Source organism: Lithobates pipiens, unplaced genomic scaffold, assembly GCF_037356315.1.
Source record: "Lithobates pipiens isolate NorthernLeopardFrog02 unplaced genomic scaffold, aLitPip1_a1.2 Scaffold_16, whole genome shotgun sequence".
Lineage (NCBI taxonomy): Eukaryota > Metazoa > Chordata > Amphibia > Anura > Ranidae > Lithobates > Lithobates pipiens.
Genome location: NW_027507748.1, coordinates 429,680,150 through 429,702,087, shown reverse-complemented (window position 1 = coordinate 429,702,087; position 21,938 = coordinate 429,680,150). Strand labels below are relative to the sequence as shown.

Below are 21,938 nucleotides of genomic sequence, written 5' to 3'. Positions count from 1 at the left end.
CTTCTAGAACCCCTGAGTGTGCTCCCTGCATGTTGGACCTCTCTGTGTGGCCAGCCTGTGTAAAAGTCCCACACATGTGGTATCGCCATACTCGGGAAGAGTTGCAGAATGTATTTTGGGGTGTAATTGGAAGTATGCATATGCTATGTATGAGAAATAACACATTCTTCTTGTTCCCAAGAATTGTGGGAAAAAAAATCATAACTTCAAAAAAACTCACCATGCCTCTTACTAAATACCTTGGCCTGTCTACTTTTCAAAAAGGGGTCATTTGGTGGGTATTTGTACTTTCCTGACATTCCAGAGCCTCAAGAAATGAGATAGGCCATCAATTCTCAATGATCAATGATCAATTTTCAATGATTTGCACCATAACTTGTAGACTCTATAACTTTCAAAGAGACTAAATAATATCCACTAATTTGGGTTACTTTTACCAAAGAGATGTAGCAGTATACATTTTGGCCCAAATTTATGAACAAAAATGACTTATTTGCAAAATGTTATCATAGAAACTAAAAAAAAAAAAAAAGGGTTTTTTTTCAAAATTTTTGCTCTTTTTTCACGTATTGAGTAATTGGCATTCAAAGTGCGAGAGCTCTGAAAGCTAAAAATTGGTCTGAGAAGGAAGGGTGTATAAATGCCCTGTATGGAAGTGGTTAAAAATCACTGAAAAATGTCAGTTTTTAAAACTTCTTTTTTTGCATTGATACATGTCCCCTGTGGCAGGACCAAGGTCCCCAAACACGTTTTAAGACAATAACATGCAGATATAAGCCTTTAAAATTAGCACTTTTGATTATTCATGTTCGTGTCCCATAGACTTTAATGGTGTTCGTGAGCTCAAACAAATTTTTTGCCTGTTCGCATGTTCTGGATGCGAACCAAACAGGGGGGTGTTTGGCTCATCCCTATTCCCGAAGCAAAAATACCAAATAATAAAAATGTGACTTGAGTGTACCTTCAAACACCGATTATTGGTATCACACAATGGACTTTTTATTCTAATAATTCAATATTCCAGTTGCATTAGATTATGTTGTTTGTACACAAATTGGTTACTTATATCTGAATAGGTACACATTACACCATTTAAAATTTTCTGGATCACCATTTTTATATTATCGCTTGTTCTCTGTACCTGTGTTCACACAGATATTGGGTACATATACCTTATAGTTTGCACATTTATTGGGTACTCACCTTATCTGGGCTGCCCCAACTAATTAGTACACTCATTCACATATTTAATGCGTTTCTTGCTGGATTTTATTCACTAGCTGACACACTGCTCGTCACATGTGGGATATTTCTCCCTTGTATCCCTTTACATTTACCACACGTTAGGCTCTCATATTTTGTCACACAGAACAGCGCCAATTTCTCTTTATATATTTATATTTGTTGATTTTGTGAAGTCTGTTTTGGGGAGGCATCAGTTCATCTCATTCCTAAGCGCGGAACTCTTGCTCATTTTAGTCCCGATTTAGGTCCAGAATTTCACTTACAAATCTGCCACCTGTCTGAGGTGACCTGTCTCATCCCTCCCCAGCCATTGTCTGGAAAATTTAAAGACAATTGCTTGTGCAATACCAGCAGATACAATTGAGTCAGCAGAATAGGGGGCTGTGAGATGGTTTGAAGAAATGTTATACAAAGACCAACCCTGGGAAACTTGATAATTCTCCTTTGCAGTAAACAGTAAAAAATAAGTCTGTATATGTAGTAAAATATGCTTGCTATACACACTGTGGAACCTAAGGGGATAACCCTGCACATTGTGTAAAAAGGCTGTTTAATCCTGTCTTCTCTGATCCTCCCCCGTCTTCCACAGTCCCCAATCCATATCCTTGCAGGTACTCTAGCAATACATATCAAACTGAGCATGTGCAGAGTTTTTTTTTTTTCTCTCCATTTTCTTTTTGGGAGAGTGCATGTGATCAGCACAGGGCCAGGAGTCATGCAGCCTCATAGGACAGAGGAAAATGAAAACTCTCCCTACAAAGCTTTAGACAGTGCTCGGCTGGACACTGATAGAAGTCACAAGACTGCTATATAGTGCTGATCAGTATTTAGCAGTTTATATTTAATAAAATAATTGCATTTCCAGGTTATGTGTACTGTGGGAGACCAGATATAGTGATTGGAGGGTCCTGGGTTTAGTAACACTAACTGCTCATTTGGGTAAATCTTTTGTGTGCTCACTATACCTAATCTTCCACACTGCTGGATCAGGCCCCCATCGTGTGTTCTCTGCTAAGCTCCAGCAACCTAGGGTCCTGACATCATAGAGACGCATGGGTCCATATCCCTGCACTGGATGACGACACCAAGGGACAGTTTACTGCTGGAACATACAGCATCGTTCGTAATGGAAGAGTAGTATCGGTACGTAAAAGTTATTTTACTCTACCTTAGAATAAACGAGCAGGTAACCCTTGCAATGTGGGGATTTTCAGGTTTCCTGTAGTTGGGCTTTTATGATATAAATGTATAAGTAAAAAGAGAAACATGCAATGAGAAAGAAATAAAAGTATATACGTATATATTTTGTTCAGGTTATTTTGTTAAGGTCCCATGTTTTGTAGGATTATAGGTACCACGTCTCTGGTTGTAACCTATGACCCAAAGCAACTGTGCAAAAGAATATTTTGGAACATTCAGAGGGAGCAGAAAATAGTTAAATTTGAGCAAGTCTTGTAGTTATTGGATGTTGAAATAAGCCCAATTTTAACAGACACTTTTTGCCAGGCCAGCCCAGCTAGTTCCCTTTTATTATTTTTTAATTTTGTTTGCTATTGAACACGTGATTTTTTTTTTTTTTACCATAAAAATACCATTACGATTAAAAAAATATATAAATCAGTAAACAATTAAAACAATCAAGATACAACATTCGCCAGGGATGTTGGTTACAATCTTTCCCTTAAATAAAATGACAAATCGCTAATCAGCTATTTTAGTAAAGTGTGGAATGCTACATAAAATAAATATTTTCAGTAATTCTCCTACTTGTCCTACAACCTGCTTAAAACCTTTACAAGGTCTACCTGTTTTGCCACTAATCAATTTCAGATACCAGGACCTCCAGGTGGATTTAGTGCTCATTTCTCCCAATACAAAACCTCTGCCCCTTCAGCACCCTCCACTGCCGGTTGGGAGTGGCTGCTGCACTAATAAAACATGTTCACAAATTCATCTTTAACCACTTCAGCCCCGGACCATTTTGCTGGTCAAAGACCAGACCACTTTTTGCGATTCGGCACTGCGTCACTTTAACTGACAATTGCGCGGTCATGCAACGTGGCTCCCAAACAAAATTGGCGTCCTTTTTTTCCCCCACAAATAGAGCTTTCTTTTGGTGGTATTTGATCACCCCTGCGGTTTTTATTTTTTGCGTTATAAACAAAAATAGAGCAACAATTTTGAAACAAAAGCATTATTTTTTACTTTTTGTTATAATAAATATCCCCCAAAAATATATATAAAAAAAACAAATCGCAATAAGCGATTATTGATTGGTTTGCGCAAAAGTTATAGCATTTACAAAATAGGGGATAGTTTTATGGCATTTTTATTATTATTTTTTTACTAGTAATGACGGCGATCAGCGATTTTTATTGTGACTGCGACATTATGACGGACACATCGGACATTTTTGGGACCATTGTCATTTATACAGCAATCACTGCTATATAAATGCAGTGATTCCTGTGTAAATGACACTGGCAGTGAAGGGGTTAACCAGTGGGTGGCAGTGTAGGGGTTAAGTGTTCCTAGGGGTGTGTTACTAACTGTGGGGGGCTGGGCTTTCATTTAGTGGTCTGGTCTTTGACCAGCAAAATGGTCCGGGGCTGAAGTGGTTAAAGATGAATTTGTGAACATGTTTTATTAGTGCAGCAGCCACTCCCAACCGGCAGTGGAGGGTGCTGAAGGGGCAGAGGTTTTGTATTGGGAGAAATGAGCAATAAATCCACCTAAACTTATTGTTTCCAAGCTGGAGGTCCTGGTATCTGAAATTGATTAGTGGCAAAACAGGTAGACCTTGTAAAGGTTTTAAGCAGGTTGTAGGACAAGTAGGAGAATTACTGAAAATATTTATTTTATGTAGCATTCCACACTTTACTAAAATACTAAAGTACTGATCTCTGCTCCAATCACATGGAGCAGAGATCAGCGTTACTAGTTGCTAGGCAGAACGGGGAAATGCTGTTTACAACGGCATTTCTCCGTTCAGCCGCCCCGTGAGACGATCGCGGGTATGCCCGCGGCGATCGAGTCCGCGGGACCCACGACCGGACTCACGGGGGTCCCGACCGGCACGCGGGCGCGCCGCCTCACTGGCAATGGCAGGGCGGCATTAAAGATTGGATGTACCTGTATGCCAAAATATGCCTGCCCATGCCATTCTGCCGATGTACATCGGCGTGCGCCGGTCGGGAACCGGTTAATGTGTATTTTCACTGCTGCTGTCAAATGTGAGAAACTCCCACTATATGTTTGCTGTGTTTTCTAATTTACACAGCATATCTAAAAAAGATAAAAAGATGTCTTACCTTTCTAGTAGCGTCTCTGGAGCAGAATTACACACAGAACTGAGAATTTTAACCCTTGGTTAAGATTGGCAGTGTACACAGCTACATTACAACTGATAATAAAGATCTGCTAGAAGAGTACAAACAATTTTAAAGAGATTGTAAAAACTTTTTTTTCTCCTCTTCTTCTGGGGTCCCCTGTCAGAGCTCCCGACACCCCCACTTCTGAGTGCCTCCATAGAAAGCCGCTTTCTATGGGGGCAGCACTCTTGTGGGCTTGATTCCGAGCCACCCTGTCTGTGTCTATGGACACAGGCAGGGTGGCTCTGCCCTGCCAAGTCACAGATTTTGATTGATCAATCTGCCCTGTGAGGAAGGATAGAGTGGAGAGAGCCACTGCTTTTGGGCAGCCCTAGACCGAAATCGGGCTCATGTAAGTATAAAGGAGGCAAGGGGTAGATCCTGTAGCACAAAAGTTTCACTCTAAATGCATAAAAAATAAAAATAAATTCAAGTTAGACTTACTGGTAACTTGTTTTCCAGAAGTCTTTCAGGACAGCACCTGAGAAATGGTGACTCCTCCCACCGGACCACAGGAAACACCTTCTTCCTCCAGATCTTTAAAGGGAGGCACCTCCCTACCCCACCCCAGTTGTAGATGAGAACCTCTGGCCCCGGCTGGAACACATAAGCACATACGTTAGTCACAGCACAGTACATCAAACTAATAGGGTGGTTTGTTGCTGTCCTGAAAGACTTCTGGAAAACAAGTTACGGTAAGTCTAACTTGAATTTTCCCAAGGTGTCTTGCAGGACAGCACCTGAGAGGATAACAGAGACTTACCCCTTAGGGCGTGACAACAGCCTGCAGGATCTTCCTGCCAAATGTCTGATCACTGGCAGATGCGAGGTCCAGTCTGTAATGTAGCACAAAGGTGCAGACATTTGACCAGGTTGCTGCCTTGCAAATTTGTTCAGGGGTGGTACCAGCTCTTTCTGCCAACGTGGTCGCAAGTGCTCTGGTTGAGTGCACAAATTCCCTCTGGTGGAGACAACCCTGCATGCGAGTATGCTTCCAGGATGGATAACTTCATCCATCTGGTTAATGATCCTTTAGAAGTCTGGCAACCTTTCTTGTTGCCCGAAAAAAATAAAAAGACAAATAACAAGCCTGTACGTCTCAAGTCCTTTGTAATTTCTAGATATCGTAACAAAAGCCCTTTGACATCCAATGTATGAAAAAAGGTCTCCTTCTCCCCCAATGGGTTGACACAGAAGGTTGGGAGCACAATCTCTTGTGAGATCTCGTGTGATTATATATAGAAGCTAACTTTGGTAAGAACTTTGGGTCTGTCCTAAAAATAGCTATCCTGAAATACTGACATGTAAGGTTTATAATACAGCGCACTAGGATATGCCAATAGGACAATAACCTGGTTCACTACTGGAAAGGGGGGGGGGGGATACTGGGAAAAATGGGCAGTGAAAAAAAAAATAAGCTGGTTCAATCACCAATAGTCATTGTAAAAGCCTGATGAAGGGACACGCATGTCCCGAACGCGAGCTCCCCGCCTACCCGACCCAGAAGTGACGTTGACCTGCTGCAGCAGTGCACGCCAAGGACTGCGTTCCACACCACCCAGAAGCATCATGCACCAGCGGTGTGCCCAGACTAGCGATCGCTCCCGAAAGCCTCCTTCACTGCTGAAATTACAGCTTATGGCTTCTCCTTCCTGTTCGCCACAGCAGATGATGCCTATACATGCCTAGCATTTCACAAAGTTTGTTTAATAAAAATAAAATAAAATTCACTCACAAAGACTTTTATACCAGCGGTTCAGAGGCCACAGATTTTTCAAACACCACCTATAGCGCTGCAACCTATACTTTCAAGGTACTGACTGCTAGTCCCCTATCTTCTCCATCTTGCAAGAACTCCAAGATAGAAACAAGGCTCCTTGGGTTTTTGGCAGATGAATCGCACCATGAATTATAGACCTTCCAGATAATAGTATAGATGGCCCTTGTTCCCCCTTTCCTACTTAATTGTAATGTTGTAATCAGATGGTCAGAAAAGCCCTTGCTCTTTAGGAGCTGATCCTCAGATACCAGGCTGCGAGAGATAGACTGGTCACTTCTGGATGATTTACTGGACCCTGGATTAGCAGACCCTGCCAGAGAGGTAGATGCCAACAAGGCTTGGTCGCCATTCCCAGAACAGTTGAGAACCAGGTCCCTTTTTCAGCCAAAATTGAGTAATTAGGATGACTGGTAGTTTTTCCCATTGGATATTCCTTAATACCAGTGGGATTAACAGGAACGGGGGGAAAGCGTAGCAAAGGTGAAATCTGCATGGATGTGCCAGAGCGTCTATCCCTAGCGATCTGTTGTGATTAAGATAAAGAACTGAGGAACCTGTGCATTCTCTTTTGAGGCAAACAGGTCCACCTCTGGCTGTCCCCACATACTGGCAATTGTTGCGAAGACCTCCAGACTCAGGAGACCACTCTGCTTCCTGAATGGGGTACCTGCTCAGGAAATCCGCCATTCTCTTCAGGGTCCCCTTTAGGTGGATTGCCGACAGGGATAGCAAGTGCTTCTCTGCCCACAGAAGTATTTCCGTTGCCAGTGCTTGTAAGGACCTGCTCCTTGTGCCCCTCTGTCTCTTTAGATAAGCCACAGCTGTGGCAATGTCCGTTAACACTTGAACATCATGAAACCGGAGACCTTCTGCAAATACTACTAGAGATAAAGTGATCGCCTTCAGTTCTCTCCAATTTGAGGAACATGTCGCCTCCTTCTTGGACCAACTTACTTGAGCAAAGTTTTTCTCTAGGTGGGCCGTCAACCCCCAATAGCTAGCGTCTGTTGTAAGTTCTTTTCGACTGGAAAGGCCCAATCAAGACCCCTTGATAGGATCTCCTGACTCGGGTTGGAATCTTCATCTTCGTTTCTTAACCTGTGAACCCATGACCTCAAGAGGAAAATTGTAGACACCTGAAGTGCAGTCTTGCCCACTGAATGGCCGGAATTGTTGAGGTCGGTACCTGTAATGCCGACATAACTTACCTTATTGTTGAGGGCTGGTTGGTCTGCAGCATCGACAGTGCACTGAACCTTGTCCCGTCTCCGGCCAGAGAAAAATCTTCTGTTCTATTGAGTTGATTTGACAGCCAGTTAGGTTTAGGGAGGATTTCTGAAGGTGGTTGCATGCTTTGGCTAAGCTGTCCTGCAACCTTTCCCTTGAGGGGGCAAAAATAGTAGGTCATCCAAATAGGGAATTACTGCGATTCCCTGAAAACGAAGGGCTAGAGCTTCCGCCATCACCTTGGTAAAGATCCGAGGTGAGGATGACAGCCCGAGCGGCATGGCCTTGAGCGGCAGATAAGGAATCGCCTTCCATCTTTACTGCTAACCTGAGATACTTCTGGGACTGGAGTGAAATTTTACATATGCAGGTATGCATCCCTTAAATTTATTGATGCCATGTAGCAATCTGGGGTCAGCAGGTTTCTGACAAAAAAATATATAAATAAAATCGAGTCCATCGTGGAACTTTCTGTACTTGACAGATTTTTTTCTGAGGTTTTAGATTGAGAATCAAATCTGAATTCCCCTGTTGGCTTTCCTACCAAGAAAATGTGACTAAAATGTGACTAAAAACCCTGTTGCAGTTTTTCTGGTGGTATTTGGATTACTACACCTTGCTGCATCAGTTCCCTTAACGAGGGCCTCATGGCCAGAGCTTTTACTGGATGCTTTGGGGTATTCATCACAAGAAATCTTCTTGGGGGGGGGGGGGGATTCTGTAAACTCTATTGTGTAGCCCTGAGAAAGAGTGGTTAGTATAAACTGATTTGATGTTATGCCTGACCACTGTGGAAGGAATTTTTTCAGTCTTCCACCCACCTGCAGGGTCGAGTCATTGGGATTTTTTTGCATAGGAGGATGAAAAAGAATTCCGTTTTTCCACTAGCTTTTTGTACAGACCAATTCTTCCTCCTCCCCTGGGACTTGTTGTCCTGCTCCTGAGCCCTTTGAGGTTGAAAAAAATAAAATAAAATAAAAAAAGCTCTTCTGGGGTTGTTTCTTCTTCCTATCGGCAGTCCTGTCTAGAATGGTATCTATCTAGATCAGGGCCAAGAGAAGGTCACCCGAAAAGCAATCCCAAAGAGTTTACTCTGATGCTGCATCACCTGGCCAAGTCTTCAGCCATAATGCTCTTCTTGCTGAATTTGTTAAGGCTGTTGATCTAGCCGACATTCTAATTGCTTCGACTGAAGCATCTGCTATATAGGCTACCCAAGAGGACAAGATAACAAAAGGAATCTAAAATCTCGTTTGGGTGAATTTGCTACTATGAGCTTTAAGCTAGTTAACCCAATACTCCAGGTTTCTGGCCATAGCTGGCTTTATATTGCTCATGAACAATTGCCAAGATCTCTTGAGCAAAAGATCCATATGCTTATCCATTGGATCACTTAGGACCTTAATGTCTTCAAAAAGCCAGGTTGTGGATCTTGTTCCATACTGCAGAGGGGTCTTCCTCAAAACGGAAAGAGTCTCTTGTGGGCTCTTGAGAAAAAAAGTTTTTTTCCGCTGGTTCGTGCCATTCTTTCCTTATGGAGTCCAAAATGACAGAATGAACCAGAAACGAACTTTAGGCTCACTTAGACCCACTTAAATGCAGCCGTGCAGAGTTAATTCCTGTTTTACTTCACTTAGGCCAAGGGTAACATGTATGGCTTTAAGAAGCCCATCAACTTCTTCCAGGGATAGCTTAAACTTGGAGGGGGCCACTTCAGCCCCTTCACCTTCCTCTTCTGAACTGTCAATGGAAGGTGTGGGAGATTGTTTATCCCTGGTAGAAGGACCTTCAGACAAAGTCTAACACCGGGACAGGAAGTGAACCCTGGGAAGACTATGATGTGGAGGGCTGACTAGCAGACAGACTAATGAGTCACAGAATTACTAAATGGTGGCATATAATTCCTTATTTACGGAGGCAACCAAGTCATCACAAACTGAAGCAGATTCCTCTTTGACTAAAGTAGTAATGCAAGTACTGCATAGGGCTTTTTTCCCCCATTTTGCATGAGGGGCATCGTTTTGGGTCAGAGCTTTTGGCCTGAGAGAGAAGAAAAAAGGGGAAAAAAACCTTTAGTGAGACCCAGTCTTCACTTATGGACCACCCAACAAGGTGCACTAAGGAGAAAACACAGCCACCAGGGGTAGAGAAAAAAAAAAGACAGGAAAACACAGCTAAAGGAAATGGGCACACTTAATCCACTACCCCCTACCTGAGCTTGATTAGGCCTGTCCCGCCACTGTAGACGCCGTGTCCTCCATAGTGGGTGTGCTGAGCTCCACTCGTGGCTTTGTGTTACATTGTGTGCTGACCTGCTATTAGGAAGTGTCACTTCCAGTGTGGCCAAGAACTCCTCTCGGCCAATGCAAAATGGCGGTGATGTGCGCGCAGCCGTCACTCCCAGGACACTCGAGCGGGCCACTGGATCTTCTGCGGCTCTCCCCAAGCACCTAGGGGGTAACAGGAGCCCGAACCTACCGCTGCCAAAGCCCTGGTAAAACGGGAGGGCTGAAGGTCTCTAAAAAGGAGGAGAAAATGAGAAGACCTTGTCTCTCAGGAGCACCTAAGAGATCCTGGCTCCCCACCAAAAGATGTTCCCTCTGGGTTGGATGAAACACAAAGACTGAGGTGTGGTAGGGAGGTGCCTCCCTTTAAAGATCTGGAGAAAGGTGTTTCCTGTGGTCAGGTGGGAGTAGTCACTATCTCAGTTGCTGTCTTTGGGAAAAAAAAAACATAAGGCTTTAGAACCACTTTAATTATGGAAATCACAACTTCCCCCTTAACTTTACATAAAAGGGGAAAGCTAGGTAGCAAGTGTCAGTAAGTAAAAGGTGAGTAGCTGTATAGCTGCCTAATCGCCCCCCTTGGACCCCTGGTATGTGCCCCCAGACATATTTTCCAAAGTCTGCTGCCCCATCTCAGGGCCCTGGACACATGGTAGGTGTCACTGGGTAGAAGAGTGCGAGACCAGAGAATGGATCTCCCCTAGCTAGAATAAACAGAAAACTACAAGTATTACAGCACTTCTAGGTTGAGATTCTGTGTTCTATTACCTTTAGTGGAACGCAGATGAGACATCAAGGGTCTAATAGACCCCCGATGTCTCATTAAAGAGGACAGGTCACAGTAATATGCTTTCACATAGGAGAATCACATTTTGGTCACCTATGTGATAAAAAAATCAAAATATTAGAAAAAAAATGCAAAAAGTTAAGTTTACACTGAAGCACTTAATTGCCTAGGATTCCAAGGTCAATGTTCTTTCAAAAGCAACTGGAAGCAAATCGGGAGAGAATATTGGAAACAGGCTTCGTATTTACAACACAAAATACTTTGTGGGAAATGTCTTGCATTTGATTTGTTATGGAGATGGTTTTGTTAACATTAACAATGACTTTAGCAGTTCAATTGCAGGAGACTAGGGCATGCTACTGAAAGAAAATGCAGCAACACACAAAAAACACAGCATTTTACATTCCTCTAAGCGGTTTATGTTTGAGATCATTTACCATGTGTTTACCTCATCACATAAGCCTATATGCACTAATCTTAAACTAGCCCAAACCCAAAAGAAACGTGAATAAAAAAAAAACTATGCCCACATACTAAAACCCTAAATACAGATTTTTAGTCAAACAGCTTACTGCAGAATTCATGCCATCTCTTTCTGTGGATATAACCACTCTACAATATTGCACTTGCATCTCTCAGAACATTGTGGAGTACAGCTTCAAAACTATTTACTATTGTCTGCATTTTGTTGTGGGGAAGGCACTGGAAATGGAAAAATCTGAACCTTGGGCCTGTGGTAGGAACAGAAAACCATCTTGCAGAGCATAGTCTGGGGGCTTTAGACGCAAAAAGCAATCCCACCCCCCCCCCCAACTGTGGCCCTCCCCTATTAAAGCCAAAATGCTGGCAGAAATAAAAGGCATAATATAATTTAATTAAACTCTGTAGCCCTTAATAAATAAATGCATGGCAAGACCTGAATTTGGTCCCTATACAACAAGACCTCAGACAGTGCCCATGTCCACAGGAAATGAGAGAAATGTTAAAGAAGTAGAAGCACAATCAGTCACTGCTTCTTCTTCCCCTGTTCACTCACAAGCTGGGATAGTTAGACTTATAGATTCTACTTAACTGTAGTAGAAAAAATAAAAAATAAATCAGGTCTCCTGCCATGACAGACAGGTCAGTGCCATGTGGTAGAGGGGTGAAAAATCTCAGGACTCGATTGGACAGAAATATAAATTCTTTAACGGGTAAAACAGCTCTCTTACATACAGTGGAGTAAATTATTTGGCCCCCCTACAGATTTTGTAAGTTTACCCACTTACAAAGAAATTAAGGGTCTATAATTGGTTATCATAGGTGTATTTTAAATGATATAGAGACAGAATATCAACCAAAAATCCAGAAAGAAAAATACGATACAAATATTATAAATTAAGTTTCAATTCAGTGAGTAAAATAAGTATTTGATCCCCTACCAACCAACAAAAATTCTGGCTCTCACAGACCGGCTACAGTATGTGCTCATGTGGTACACAGATTAGTCCTGTCATTTTAAGAAGGTGCTCCGACAACTTGTTAGGTGTATAAGAGACACCTGTCCACAGAATCTTTTCTATTCAAACCTCACAATCATTGGCAAGACCAAAAGAGCTGTCAAAGGACATCCGGGACAAGTTTGTAGATCTGCACAAGGCTGGAATGGGCTAAAAGACCATCAGCAAGAAGACAACTGGTGGGAAGGTGACCACTGTTGGAGCGAATATTCACAAATAGAGGAAATACAAAATAACCATTGATTTCATGGGTAAGGATGATCATGAGAAAAGTGAGGAATCATGGGTGGGGCTTGTGAATGATCTCAAGCCAGTTGGGATCACAGTCAAACAGACCATTGGTAACACAATACACTGCCATGGATTGAACCCTGCAGTGCCCACAAGGTCCCCCTATTCAAGAAAGCACATGTATGGGACTGTCTGAAGTTTGCCAATGAACATCTAAATGATTCAGAGAAAGGTTGTGAGAAAGTGCTGTTGTCGGATGAGGCCAAAATTGAGCTCTTTGGCATTAATTTGACCCGCCATGTTTGGCGGAAGAAATTACCCTAAGAAAAGACCCCAAGAACACCATCCCCACAGCCAAGAACAGAGGTGGAAACATTGTGCTTTTGGGCGGTTTGTCTGCTAAAAGTACAGGTCTGACTTTGCAGCATTGAGGGACCAATGGAAGGGGCTATGCATTGTAAAATCTTGGATGAGAACCTTCTTCCCTCAGCCTGAACACTGAAGATGGGTTAGTGGATGGGTCTTCCAGCAAGAGAAGAACCAAAAACATACCACCAAGGCAACAAAGCAGTGGCTCAAGAAGAAGCATATTAAGGTCATGGAGTGGCCTAGCCAGTCTCCAGACCTTAATTCTATACAAAATTTACAGAGAGAGCCAAAACTTCGAATTGCCAAGCCGGCCAAGAAACCTTAAGGGAGTAGAGAAGATCTGTAAAGAAAAGTAGACCAAAATCCCTCCTGAAATGCGTGCAACCCTGGTAACTACAAGAAATGCCTTACCTCTGCTTGCCAACATAGGTTTCTCCACCAAGTACAAAGTCATGTTTTGCTTGGGGATCAAGTACTTATTCTACTCCCTGAATTTCAAATCAATTTATAACATTCATATCATGTTTTTTTCTGGATTGTTAAAATACACATGATAAAAATGATAGACCTTTCATTTCTTTGTAAGTGGACAAACTTAAAAAATCTGCAGGGGATCAAATAATTATTTTCCCCACTAACTTAACATATGTATTTAGCTACATGCCTGGAGTCTAGTTTTAATAATATACTGAGAGAAAACTGGTTTTCTAGAAACCTGAAGTGTAAATACACCATTATAAATGTGTCCAGGTAATTTTTAGGCAGACAGAAGTTTTAACAATGAAGGTATTTTGGTAATGTTTGAGATTTAAGGACATTTAGATAACTCTGGGCAGCCGTAATCAATTTTTGTAGCTATTCATGCCTTGGGGAAACTGAGAACATGTATGAACCTTTACCCATATCACACCTATTGCATCTTAGATAACAGAACGTAAACAAGACATTTACTAAAATGCGAATATTGTGATTCACAAAACAATTGGGTGCTTTATTATTTCAGCCACTTGCAGGATGCAAACCAATCACCTTTACAATACAGGAATTTAGATGCATTAAAGTACCAGCATGATATTTTAAAACCATATATTCTTTTCAGTTTTATGTATTTTTTCTAACAAAAAAAAGTTAAAAATGATACCTTAAAAAATGCAGTGCACAACATTTCTAAATCTGCCTTCCCTTTTATAAGCAGGTTCATTAACAGTGTGCAAATAACACAGCTATTTCGACTCTGGCGTTTTCATTTTAATTGAAGTCAAGTGGGTCCATTGAGGGCACAAAGTACCTTCTGTGCTGTAAACATCGAGCAATTTTCACAAAATGGGAAGCTCAAGAGCAGGTTGGGAGGAAGAGACTGGGGGATACGGACAAGAGGGAAAATCAGGGAGGAAGAAAAATACACAGAAAATGTGCATGCCTGTGTATATGTGGATGTATAAACTCACACGCGCACATACATACATACACATATATATATATATATATATACACACACGCACGCAAACACACACAAAAGACTGGACAAGTCCACTTATCCGTGAATTATCACAACTAAGTGAACGAATTAAAAATAATAATGCTGCCCTATGTAAAAGAAGAATATGTGGCCCGTTTTTTTTTTTTTCACTCTTGTCTGGTAAGTATATATTAGTGTATACATTTCAATGAACGCACTAAAGTAAAATGAGCGTTTTGGCATAGGTATTGCAGACTCTTTAGGGAGTAATCATACATAATGGTCACATTGAATGTGACCAAGAACTTTTGGGAATCACTTCAACAGGAATACAGACTGAATACATGCAGTAAAATGTCCATCTTCAGCTTGTTATATATTAAATGTGTGAACATAACCAGTAGTCTGACAATATAGCTTTCTTGACACAACACAAACAGAAGAGGACTGCATTATTACGTTGGATGTGCTCTAAAAAGGTAAGGCTAAAACCTTGATTTCTCACAGCAACATTTAATAACAGCATATCGTTTTAATTTCATATGGACTTAATTACCCTGAAGAAAGCAGCAATTAGTTCTCTCTGAATATGCTTCATAAGATATCATATACTACAACACCATCTCCCCACCAAAGTCTTCATTCAGTAGGATACTTCTGGGAAGCAAAAAAAAAAAAAATACTATGTTCATCTCATCTGTCTTCCGCTTCATTAATCCAAACAATTGGTCTGCAAAATGTTGACTCCCGTCTGCCCCTCTGCTAGATCTCGTCTTCTGGAGAAGAAACCAAAATGACCAGCATTTTGAGACCTCCATCATTTACGCACAAAATGCAGAGAGGCGATCTGGTAGATTACAAACAGGGCTGACCTGCAAATTATGAGTCTTGCTTGCGAACAAAGCATTTCCAACTGCGGCACTGGAGTTGGGCTCAGCTTGCCGATACACTGAAGTAAGGTCCCTACTTTTCCTTGCATGCTAGATATTATCTGTATAAAACCTCAAGCAAAGTGAAGCAGCTGGCAGCAGATTCAGGTGAACCGAGGCATCTCGCACTGCTCGCAACGGTTTAGTGCTGGGTGATTGAGAAAAGTACAGCTATTGCAATTCCATGGAGACCCTTCAAAATCTTCATCTCTTCCTTGTCTCTGGTTGGGTCTGTGCCGATGAGCTGGAAAATAGGCACGTTTTCAATTAGCTCTCAATGAATTTAAGAGTCACAGAAATATCTCAATATCGTAACACAATTTTCAAAGTAAAGAGATCAGAATTTGTAGCTACAATCAGTGGTTAATTTTTTAAAGGTGGAAGTTTCTGGCCAATTATCCTTCTTCTGGCTTCTCTACAAAGTGTTCGCAGCCTGGAGCAAACTTGTGGGGTAGGAGTTAGGCCGCGTACACACGGGCGGATTGTCTGCCCAACTTAGTCCACTGAAACGTAGGCACGTTTTCAATTAGCTCTCAATGAATTTAAGAGTCACAGAAATATCTCAATATCGTAACACAATTTTCAAAGTAAAGAGATCAGAATTTGTAGCTACAATCAGTGGTTAATTTTTTAAAGGTGGAAGTTTCTGGCCAATTATCCTTCTTCTGGCTTCTCTACAAAGTGTTCGCAGCCTGGAGCAAACTTGTGGGGTAGGAGTTAGGCCGCGTACACACGGGCGGATTGTCTGCCCAACTTAGTCCACTGAAACGTGTTTCAGCGGACAATCCGCTCGTGTGTGGGCTTCAGCGGACTTTTTCAACGGACAGTCTGACGGACTTAGTCTTTCGGAATTTCCGTAATTTTGTCCGTCCAAACTTGGTTTCAGCGGACAGTCCGCTCGTGTGTAGGCAAGTTGGACGGACTAAGTATGGCGCATGCTCAGAAAGGATTTACCGAAGGTTGCATTGCAGTGTATTGGACGTCGAATTTCTAGTCCCGTCGTACGTGCCGTACACGTCATCGCGCAAGCTTTCGGCGGACTGTCTGTTCATCGTGTGTGGTCAAGTCCGTTCATTCGAAAGTTGGACGGACTGTCTGTCGGATTGTCTGACGAACTTAGTTGGCCAGACAATCCGCCCGTGTGTACGCGGCCTCAGAGTATTTTTTACTTTTGCAGTAATCTTCTTAAATGACATAGCAGAACTAAAACAAATAATTAGCAATTGCTACCTACTTATAGCGTACCTATCTTTTTCCTTCTCTTTAATGTTAAGGAGAGGGTTTTGGAGGTAGGTTTACCAAAATTAACCCTGTTTGTACTGTACTGGTAAATCTCATTATCAGTTGTTAACTACATTAGAACACAGTGGGGTTGATTTACTAAAACTGGAGGGCAAAATCTGGTACAGCTGTGCATGGCAGTCAGCTTCTAATGTCAGCTTGTTCAATTAAGCTTTGGCAAAGAAACCTGGAAGCGGATTGGTTTATATGCAGATCTGCACTAGACTTTGCACTCTCCAGTTTTAGTAAGGCTGGATTCACACCATCTTCGCATGTGGCTCACAGTAGGGATCTGGTGCATCCCTGTTTATCGTTTCAGGTCTGATTTCAGCCTGAATTTCTGGCTGAATTCGGACCTGAATTGCACCAAGAGATACGTGAACTGGCTCCATAAAGAGCCAGTCGAAAACTCCTGCTATTACGAACTGGATGCGGAGAACCAATAGTGTGAACCCAGCCTAAATTTGGGGGACACAGCAACCATGTGGAAGAAGGTGCTCTGGGTCAGATGAGAAAATGTAAAAATTTAACTTTTTAGCCTAAAAGCAAAAGGCTGTGTGTCGGAAAACTAACACTGCACATCACCCTGAACACACCATCCACATTATGAAACATGGTGGTGGCAGCATTATATTGTGGGGATGTTTTTCTTCAGCAAGGACAGGGAAGCTGGTTAGAGTTGATGGGAAGATGGATGGAGCCAAATATAGGGCAATCTTAGGAGAAAACATGTTAGAGTCTACAAAAGACTTGAGACTGGGGCAGAGGTTCACCTTCTAGCAGGAAAATTACCCTAAACATACAGCCAGAGCTACAATGGAATGGTTTCGATCAAAGCATATTCATGTGTTGGATGGCCAAGTCAAAGTCCAGACCTAAATCCAATTGAGAATCTGTCGTATTGCTGTTCACAGATGCTCTACATCCAATCTGACAGAGCTTGAGCTATTTTGCAAAGAATGGGCAAAAATGTAACTCTCTAGATGTGCAAACCTGGCAGAGACATCCCGCTGTAGCTGTAGTGAAAGGTGGCTCTACAAGGTATTGACTCGGGGGCTGAATACAAATGCATGCTACACTTTTCACATATCCTGTCACTTTCCTATAATGCATTGTTATGTGGATTGTGGAAATTAGCTGTCCCATGAACAGCTTCTTTGATCTCAGCTGTGTATATCTGAAACTCAAATCTTCTATCAACATATAAATGGCAAGCTGTTATTTTCTCAGCACCATTTATAAATGTGGATGGAGAAAATACCTTTGGATAGCTGTCGAGTCTACTAATTGCTGTGTGCTGAGCCATTATTAGACATCTCTTTCTAGTGTAGTGAGCCAATTAGAGTTTAGTACCTTGCGATGGCTGTTATAGTAAATCACAATGATCATGTGCTATGGTTTACATTTTTGATCCTAGTCCATTATGAATTGGATATGAATAAATGGGCCTGTAGTTTAATATGATATGAATAGATGGGCCTGCAGTTGAATGGGATAAGAATAGATGGACCTGCAGTAAAAGCTGGTGATCCATTTATTAAGTTCTACTGAATATGAGATATTTTTTTTAACCCTTTCACCCCCACCTCTCCTACAAATCTATCACCAACCTTTCTCTCTATGTGACCTGTACATTAACCCTGTGTATGACCTGTACAATAAATGCATCTAGTGCACCATTACAAAGCTCCAGAGACCCTGAACAGCAGTAAACCTTTAGGCTATCAGCAGATCTTGCTAAAACAAAGGAGGATAATAAGAGATTTTGGGATTGCTTTCATTACTGGTTCTACAAAGATAATGATCCAAGATTCTACCTAGCAAAAGACCAGTTTATTTATACCAAACCTCCTACCCTAAGGCTCAAATTGGCGCCTAATATTGTGGACCCTTCAAGGAAGTTGTGTACTTTATTGGATCAGGTTGGTTTCTTCAGCTGTGGGAGATGTGCCATTTGTAGAACATCTAAACATAGGTTGAGGAAAACCACTGAATTCACAGTCCGTTCCATGGGGGAGTCTTTTAAAATCAACAAGTTCTTCACGTGTGGCACTACCAATGTCATCTACCTCCTATCCATGTGGGCTGCAGTACGTGGGTAGGACCACTAGGGCACTGGGAGTGAGATTAAGAGAACATGTGAATAGGATTAGAAAGGATTATAAGAACCATAGTTTGTCCAACCACTTTAGACTTTTCCATGGAAGGGACCCTCGTGGTCTTACCTTCTGTGGCATTGATAGAGTGGAGGGACATTGGAGAGGTGGTAATCTGAAGTGAGCCATCTCTCGTAATGAGACCCAGTGGATCCATCGTCTCAAAACGATGAGCCCCCTGGGGTTGAACATTGAATTAGATCTGAATTGTTTCCTGTCCAATTTTTAATATTTTAAATATTTTATAATACACATTTTTATTGCTTTCATTGTATTTGTATTTTTTTTTTTCATATCTGATTTTATTTATTTTTTATGTATTATTAGTTCCAATAGAAAACCGGAATTGATGTTTATGGTTTCCTTGGAAATTGTTTGATGTGATCAAACCAGAAACATGGCGTTTTGTCTCTCCTATGGACATTTTTTGATCCTTAGGAGTGGCATTTTTACATTTATATCCAACCAACAATATGGCCGTTGCGCTCATGTTGACTGGGTATATGGAGGGGCGTTTACTCCTCTGCCCTTTATTTAAGCTGGCTCAGCCTACCGGAAACTAGGTCCTTGATGATGCCCTGTGGGAGGGCAAAACGTTGACGCTGTTTCTGGCGGGAATACGGACGTCAGTTTCGGTTGTTTGGAATGCATGCTACCAACGATGGTTTCATACGATCTGTTCCATGCTTAATGCTTGTTTAATCCCTTCATTTTGTAAGTACCCATCTTTTGTTTAAATAAATTTTTTGATGCTACTTCACTATTAGTTCCCCCTTTTCTTACTTCTGGGTACGTGTCTATTTGGCTCAAACTCTTCATTGAGGAATCCTGGATCTGCTGACCTGGCTTTCCACAAACCATCCTAAAGACATCCATACCAAGCCTTAACTGACCCTCCAGACTGAAAAGCTGGGGGTCATGTGGATCTGGTGAGTGGGGACTCTTAAGGGGGTGTTCTGCACCTGAAGTTTTTATTCATTCACTTTGGATTGGAGCACCTTCAGGGATTTGTTTTGGACTTTGAGTCGGTTCATCTTATATATAACTTTTTTCACATATATTTTTTTATTTCCATTCAGTATGTTTGCGAGCACTGTATTTATGTGTCTTCTGTCAGCAGAATGGCTTCTATATTTTCGGCACAGTGCCAAAAAACAGAGGAACTGAGCATGTGCAGAGCAGGGTGAGACAGTGTATTAGTAGCTTTTGAACAGTACAAGCACTTCATTTTTTATGTTTTACATAACTAACTGCAAAAGTGGCCAGCCTGAAGTGATCTAGCAGGACATAATTTTCTGACTAAAAGTTGCACTTTAATAAATGCTAGGAAAGAAAAGCAGCAGGATACATACCAATATCCCCAGCACCAGGATTAGGGATATCAGGGGGCTCAGTTTTTTTATTTGAGGTCACACTGATTCGTCTTGCTTTTCTTTCAACTGATGAAGAATCAGATGATTCTGAACAAAACATACAAAAAGATAAGTTACACCTAAAAGACAAAGCAACAATATCACATATGTTTCTTTTAAAAACCAAAAAACAACGCCAGATCTTCATACTCCCAATTGGGAGCACTATGGGGTTCATTGGGCAGAAAATCTCCTCACCGATGGAAAATCAGATGACCCAGACACTCTCGTAAGGTGGTTGTTGCAATACTTTTTGTCACACCGTATTTGCACAGCAGTCTTACAAGCTACACTTTTTTGAATAAAAAAAATAAGACAACAGTAAAGTTAGCCCAATTTTTTTCAATATTGTGAAAGATAATGTTACGCTGAGAAAATTTAACCTACATGTCACGCTTCAAAATTGCGCCCGCTTGTGGAAGGGCAACAAAACTTTGGCACTTAAAAATCTCCATTGCCAAATTTTAAAAACTTCTACAGGTTACCAGTTTTGAGCTACAGAGGAGATCTAGTGCTAGAATTTTTTGATCTTGATCACGAGGTGATACCTCACATGTGTGGTTTGAACACTTTCATATGCGGGCTTGACTTATGTATGCATTCGCTCCTGTGCACGAGCTCAGCCGGACAGGGCGCTTTCAATTTTTTTATTTTTTTATTTATTTAACTTTATTTTTACACTGTCCTTTTAAAAAAAAAATTAACAAAGAATTGGGTTCACTTTTAGTCCTATTACAAGGAATGTAAACATCCCTTGTAATAGAAAAAAAGCATGACAGGACCTGTTAAAAATGTAAGATCTTGGGTCAAAAGACCTCATATTTCATATTTACACTAAAATGCAATTAAAAATAAAATAAATGCCATTTTAATTTACTAAAAAAATTAAAAATAAATCCCCTTTAAGAGCATTGGGTGGAAGTAACGTCTGATGTCGCTTCCACCCTCCAATGCTATGGAGCCGAGTGGAGGCCATCTTTCCTTCAATTGGCGTCCAGGCTGTGAGGGGAGCAGATGCGATAGTCTCCGCTGCTACTGAGGGCTCCGGGAGGGGTGAAGATGACCAAAGCGCAGCGGGAAGGGGGCCCCTCTCCGGCCCTTGATAAAAGTGATCTTGCGGCGGATTTTTATCTGAAAGAGGACCGCTGGACGTTTAGGGGTTAAGGCAGCTAGCTGCTGTCATCACAACGGTGTTTAGCATCAAAGTACCATCATAAAACTATGGCACTCGGGCCTTATTACATTCACAATAGTCTAAATATTTCATTAAGACTATGAGCACACTAGATTTTCAATTTCTTTGTCTTTTAAAGTACAAAAAAGGTGTTCATTAGCAGTGGAGTTTTCTTGGAATTAATTTTAATGATCAACAAATGTTACATTGGTGAAGTCTACTGCAGCTGCTGATAGCGCTTTGGAAGCTTCTCTAGATACAATTATGCCTCATGCACACAGACGTTTTTACAGCCGCTTTTTTGAGCTTTTTTTGCAGCTTAAAAACGGTTGTCCATGTTAGTCTATGGCTTCATGCCCACCTAGGCGTTTTTGAGCTGCAAATGGCATAGGCGTTTTTAAGCTGTAAAAAAAACCCAGGACCAGTGCGTTCTGTGGCGCAGAGCTAGAGCTGTAAAAACGTGAATCGCGGAAAAAACGCACATAAACGCGTAACATATTTTCTTTGTTTTCTGTGGCATTGTGGGAAATTTGGAAGTGCTATAGCCAAGAGATGTGTTTCTTTAAAAAACGCTACTTAACGCTAAAAAACGCACAAAAACGCCAATGCAAAACGCAGTAAAAATCAAGTTTTTAACGCCGATTTTTCCAGGTGTCAGAGCTAGCTTTGCAGCCAGTTTTTTTAAAACGTCCGTGTGCATGAGCACTTATAGAAGGGAATAAGGAGAACATCT

At 41.5% G+C, this 21,938-nt stretch overlaps 1 protein-coding gene across 3 annotated transcripts in view; it reads right to left on the bottom strand.

Moving 5' to 3' along the window:
• Positions 1-13,758: 13,758 nt before the first annotated feature.
• Positions 13,759-21,938, bottom strand: part of TAB3 (TGF-beta activated kinase 1 (MAP3K7) binding protein 3) — a 137,633-nt gene continuing 129,453 nt past the window's right edge. For all 3 annotated transcript variants that reach the window (XM_077482567.1, XM_077482566.1, XM_077482568.1), the window contains exons 7-8: positions 19,972-20,079; positions 13,759-15,426 (exon numbers count right to left, since the gene is read on the bottom strand). In XM_077482567.1, coding sequence (XP_077338693.1) covers positions 15,287-15,426; positions 19,972-20,079 — 248 coding nt within the window. In that variant the 3' untranslated portion in view covers positions 13,759-15,286. The remainder of the gene's footprint in view (positions 15,427-19,971; positions 20,080-21,938) is intronic.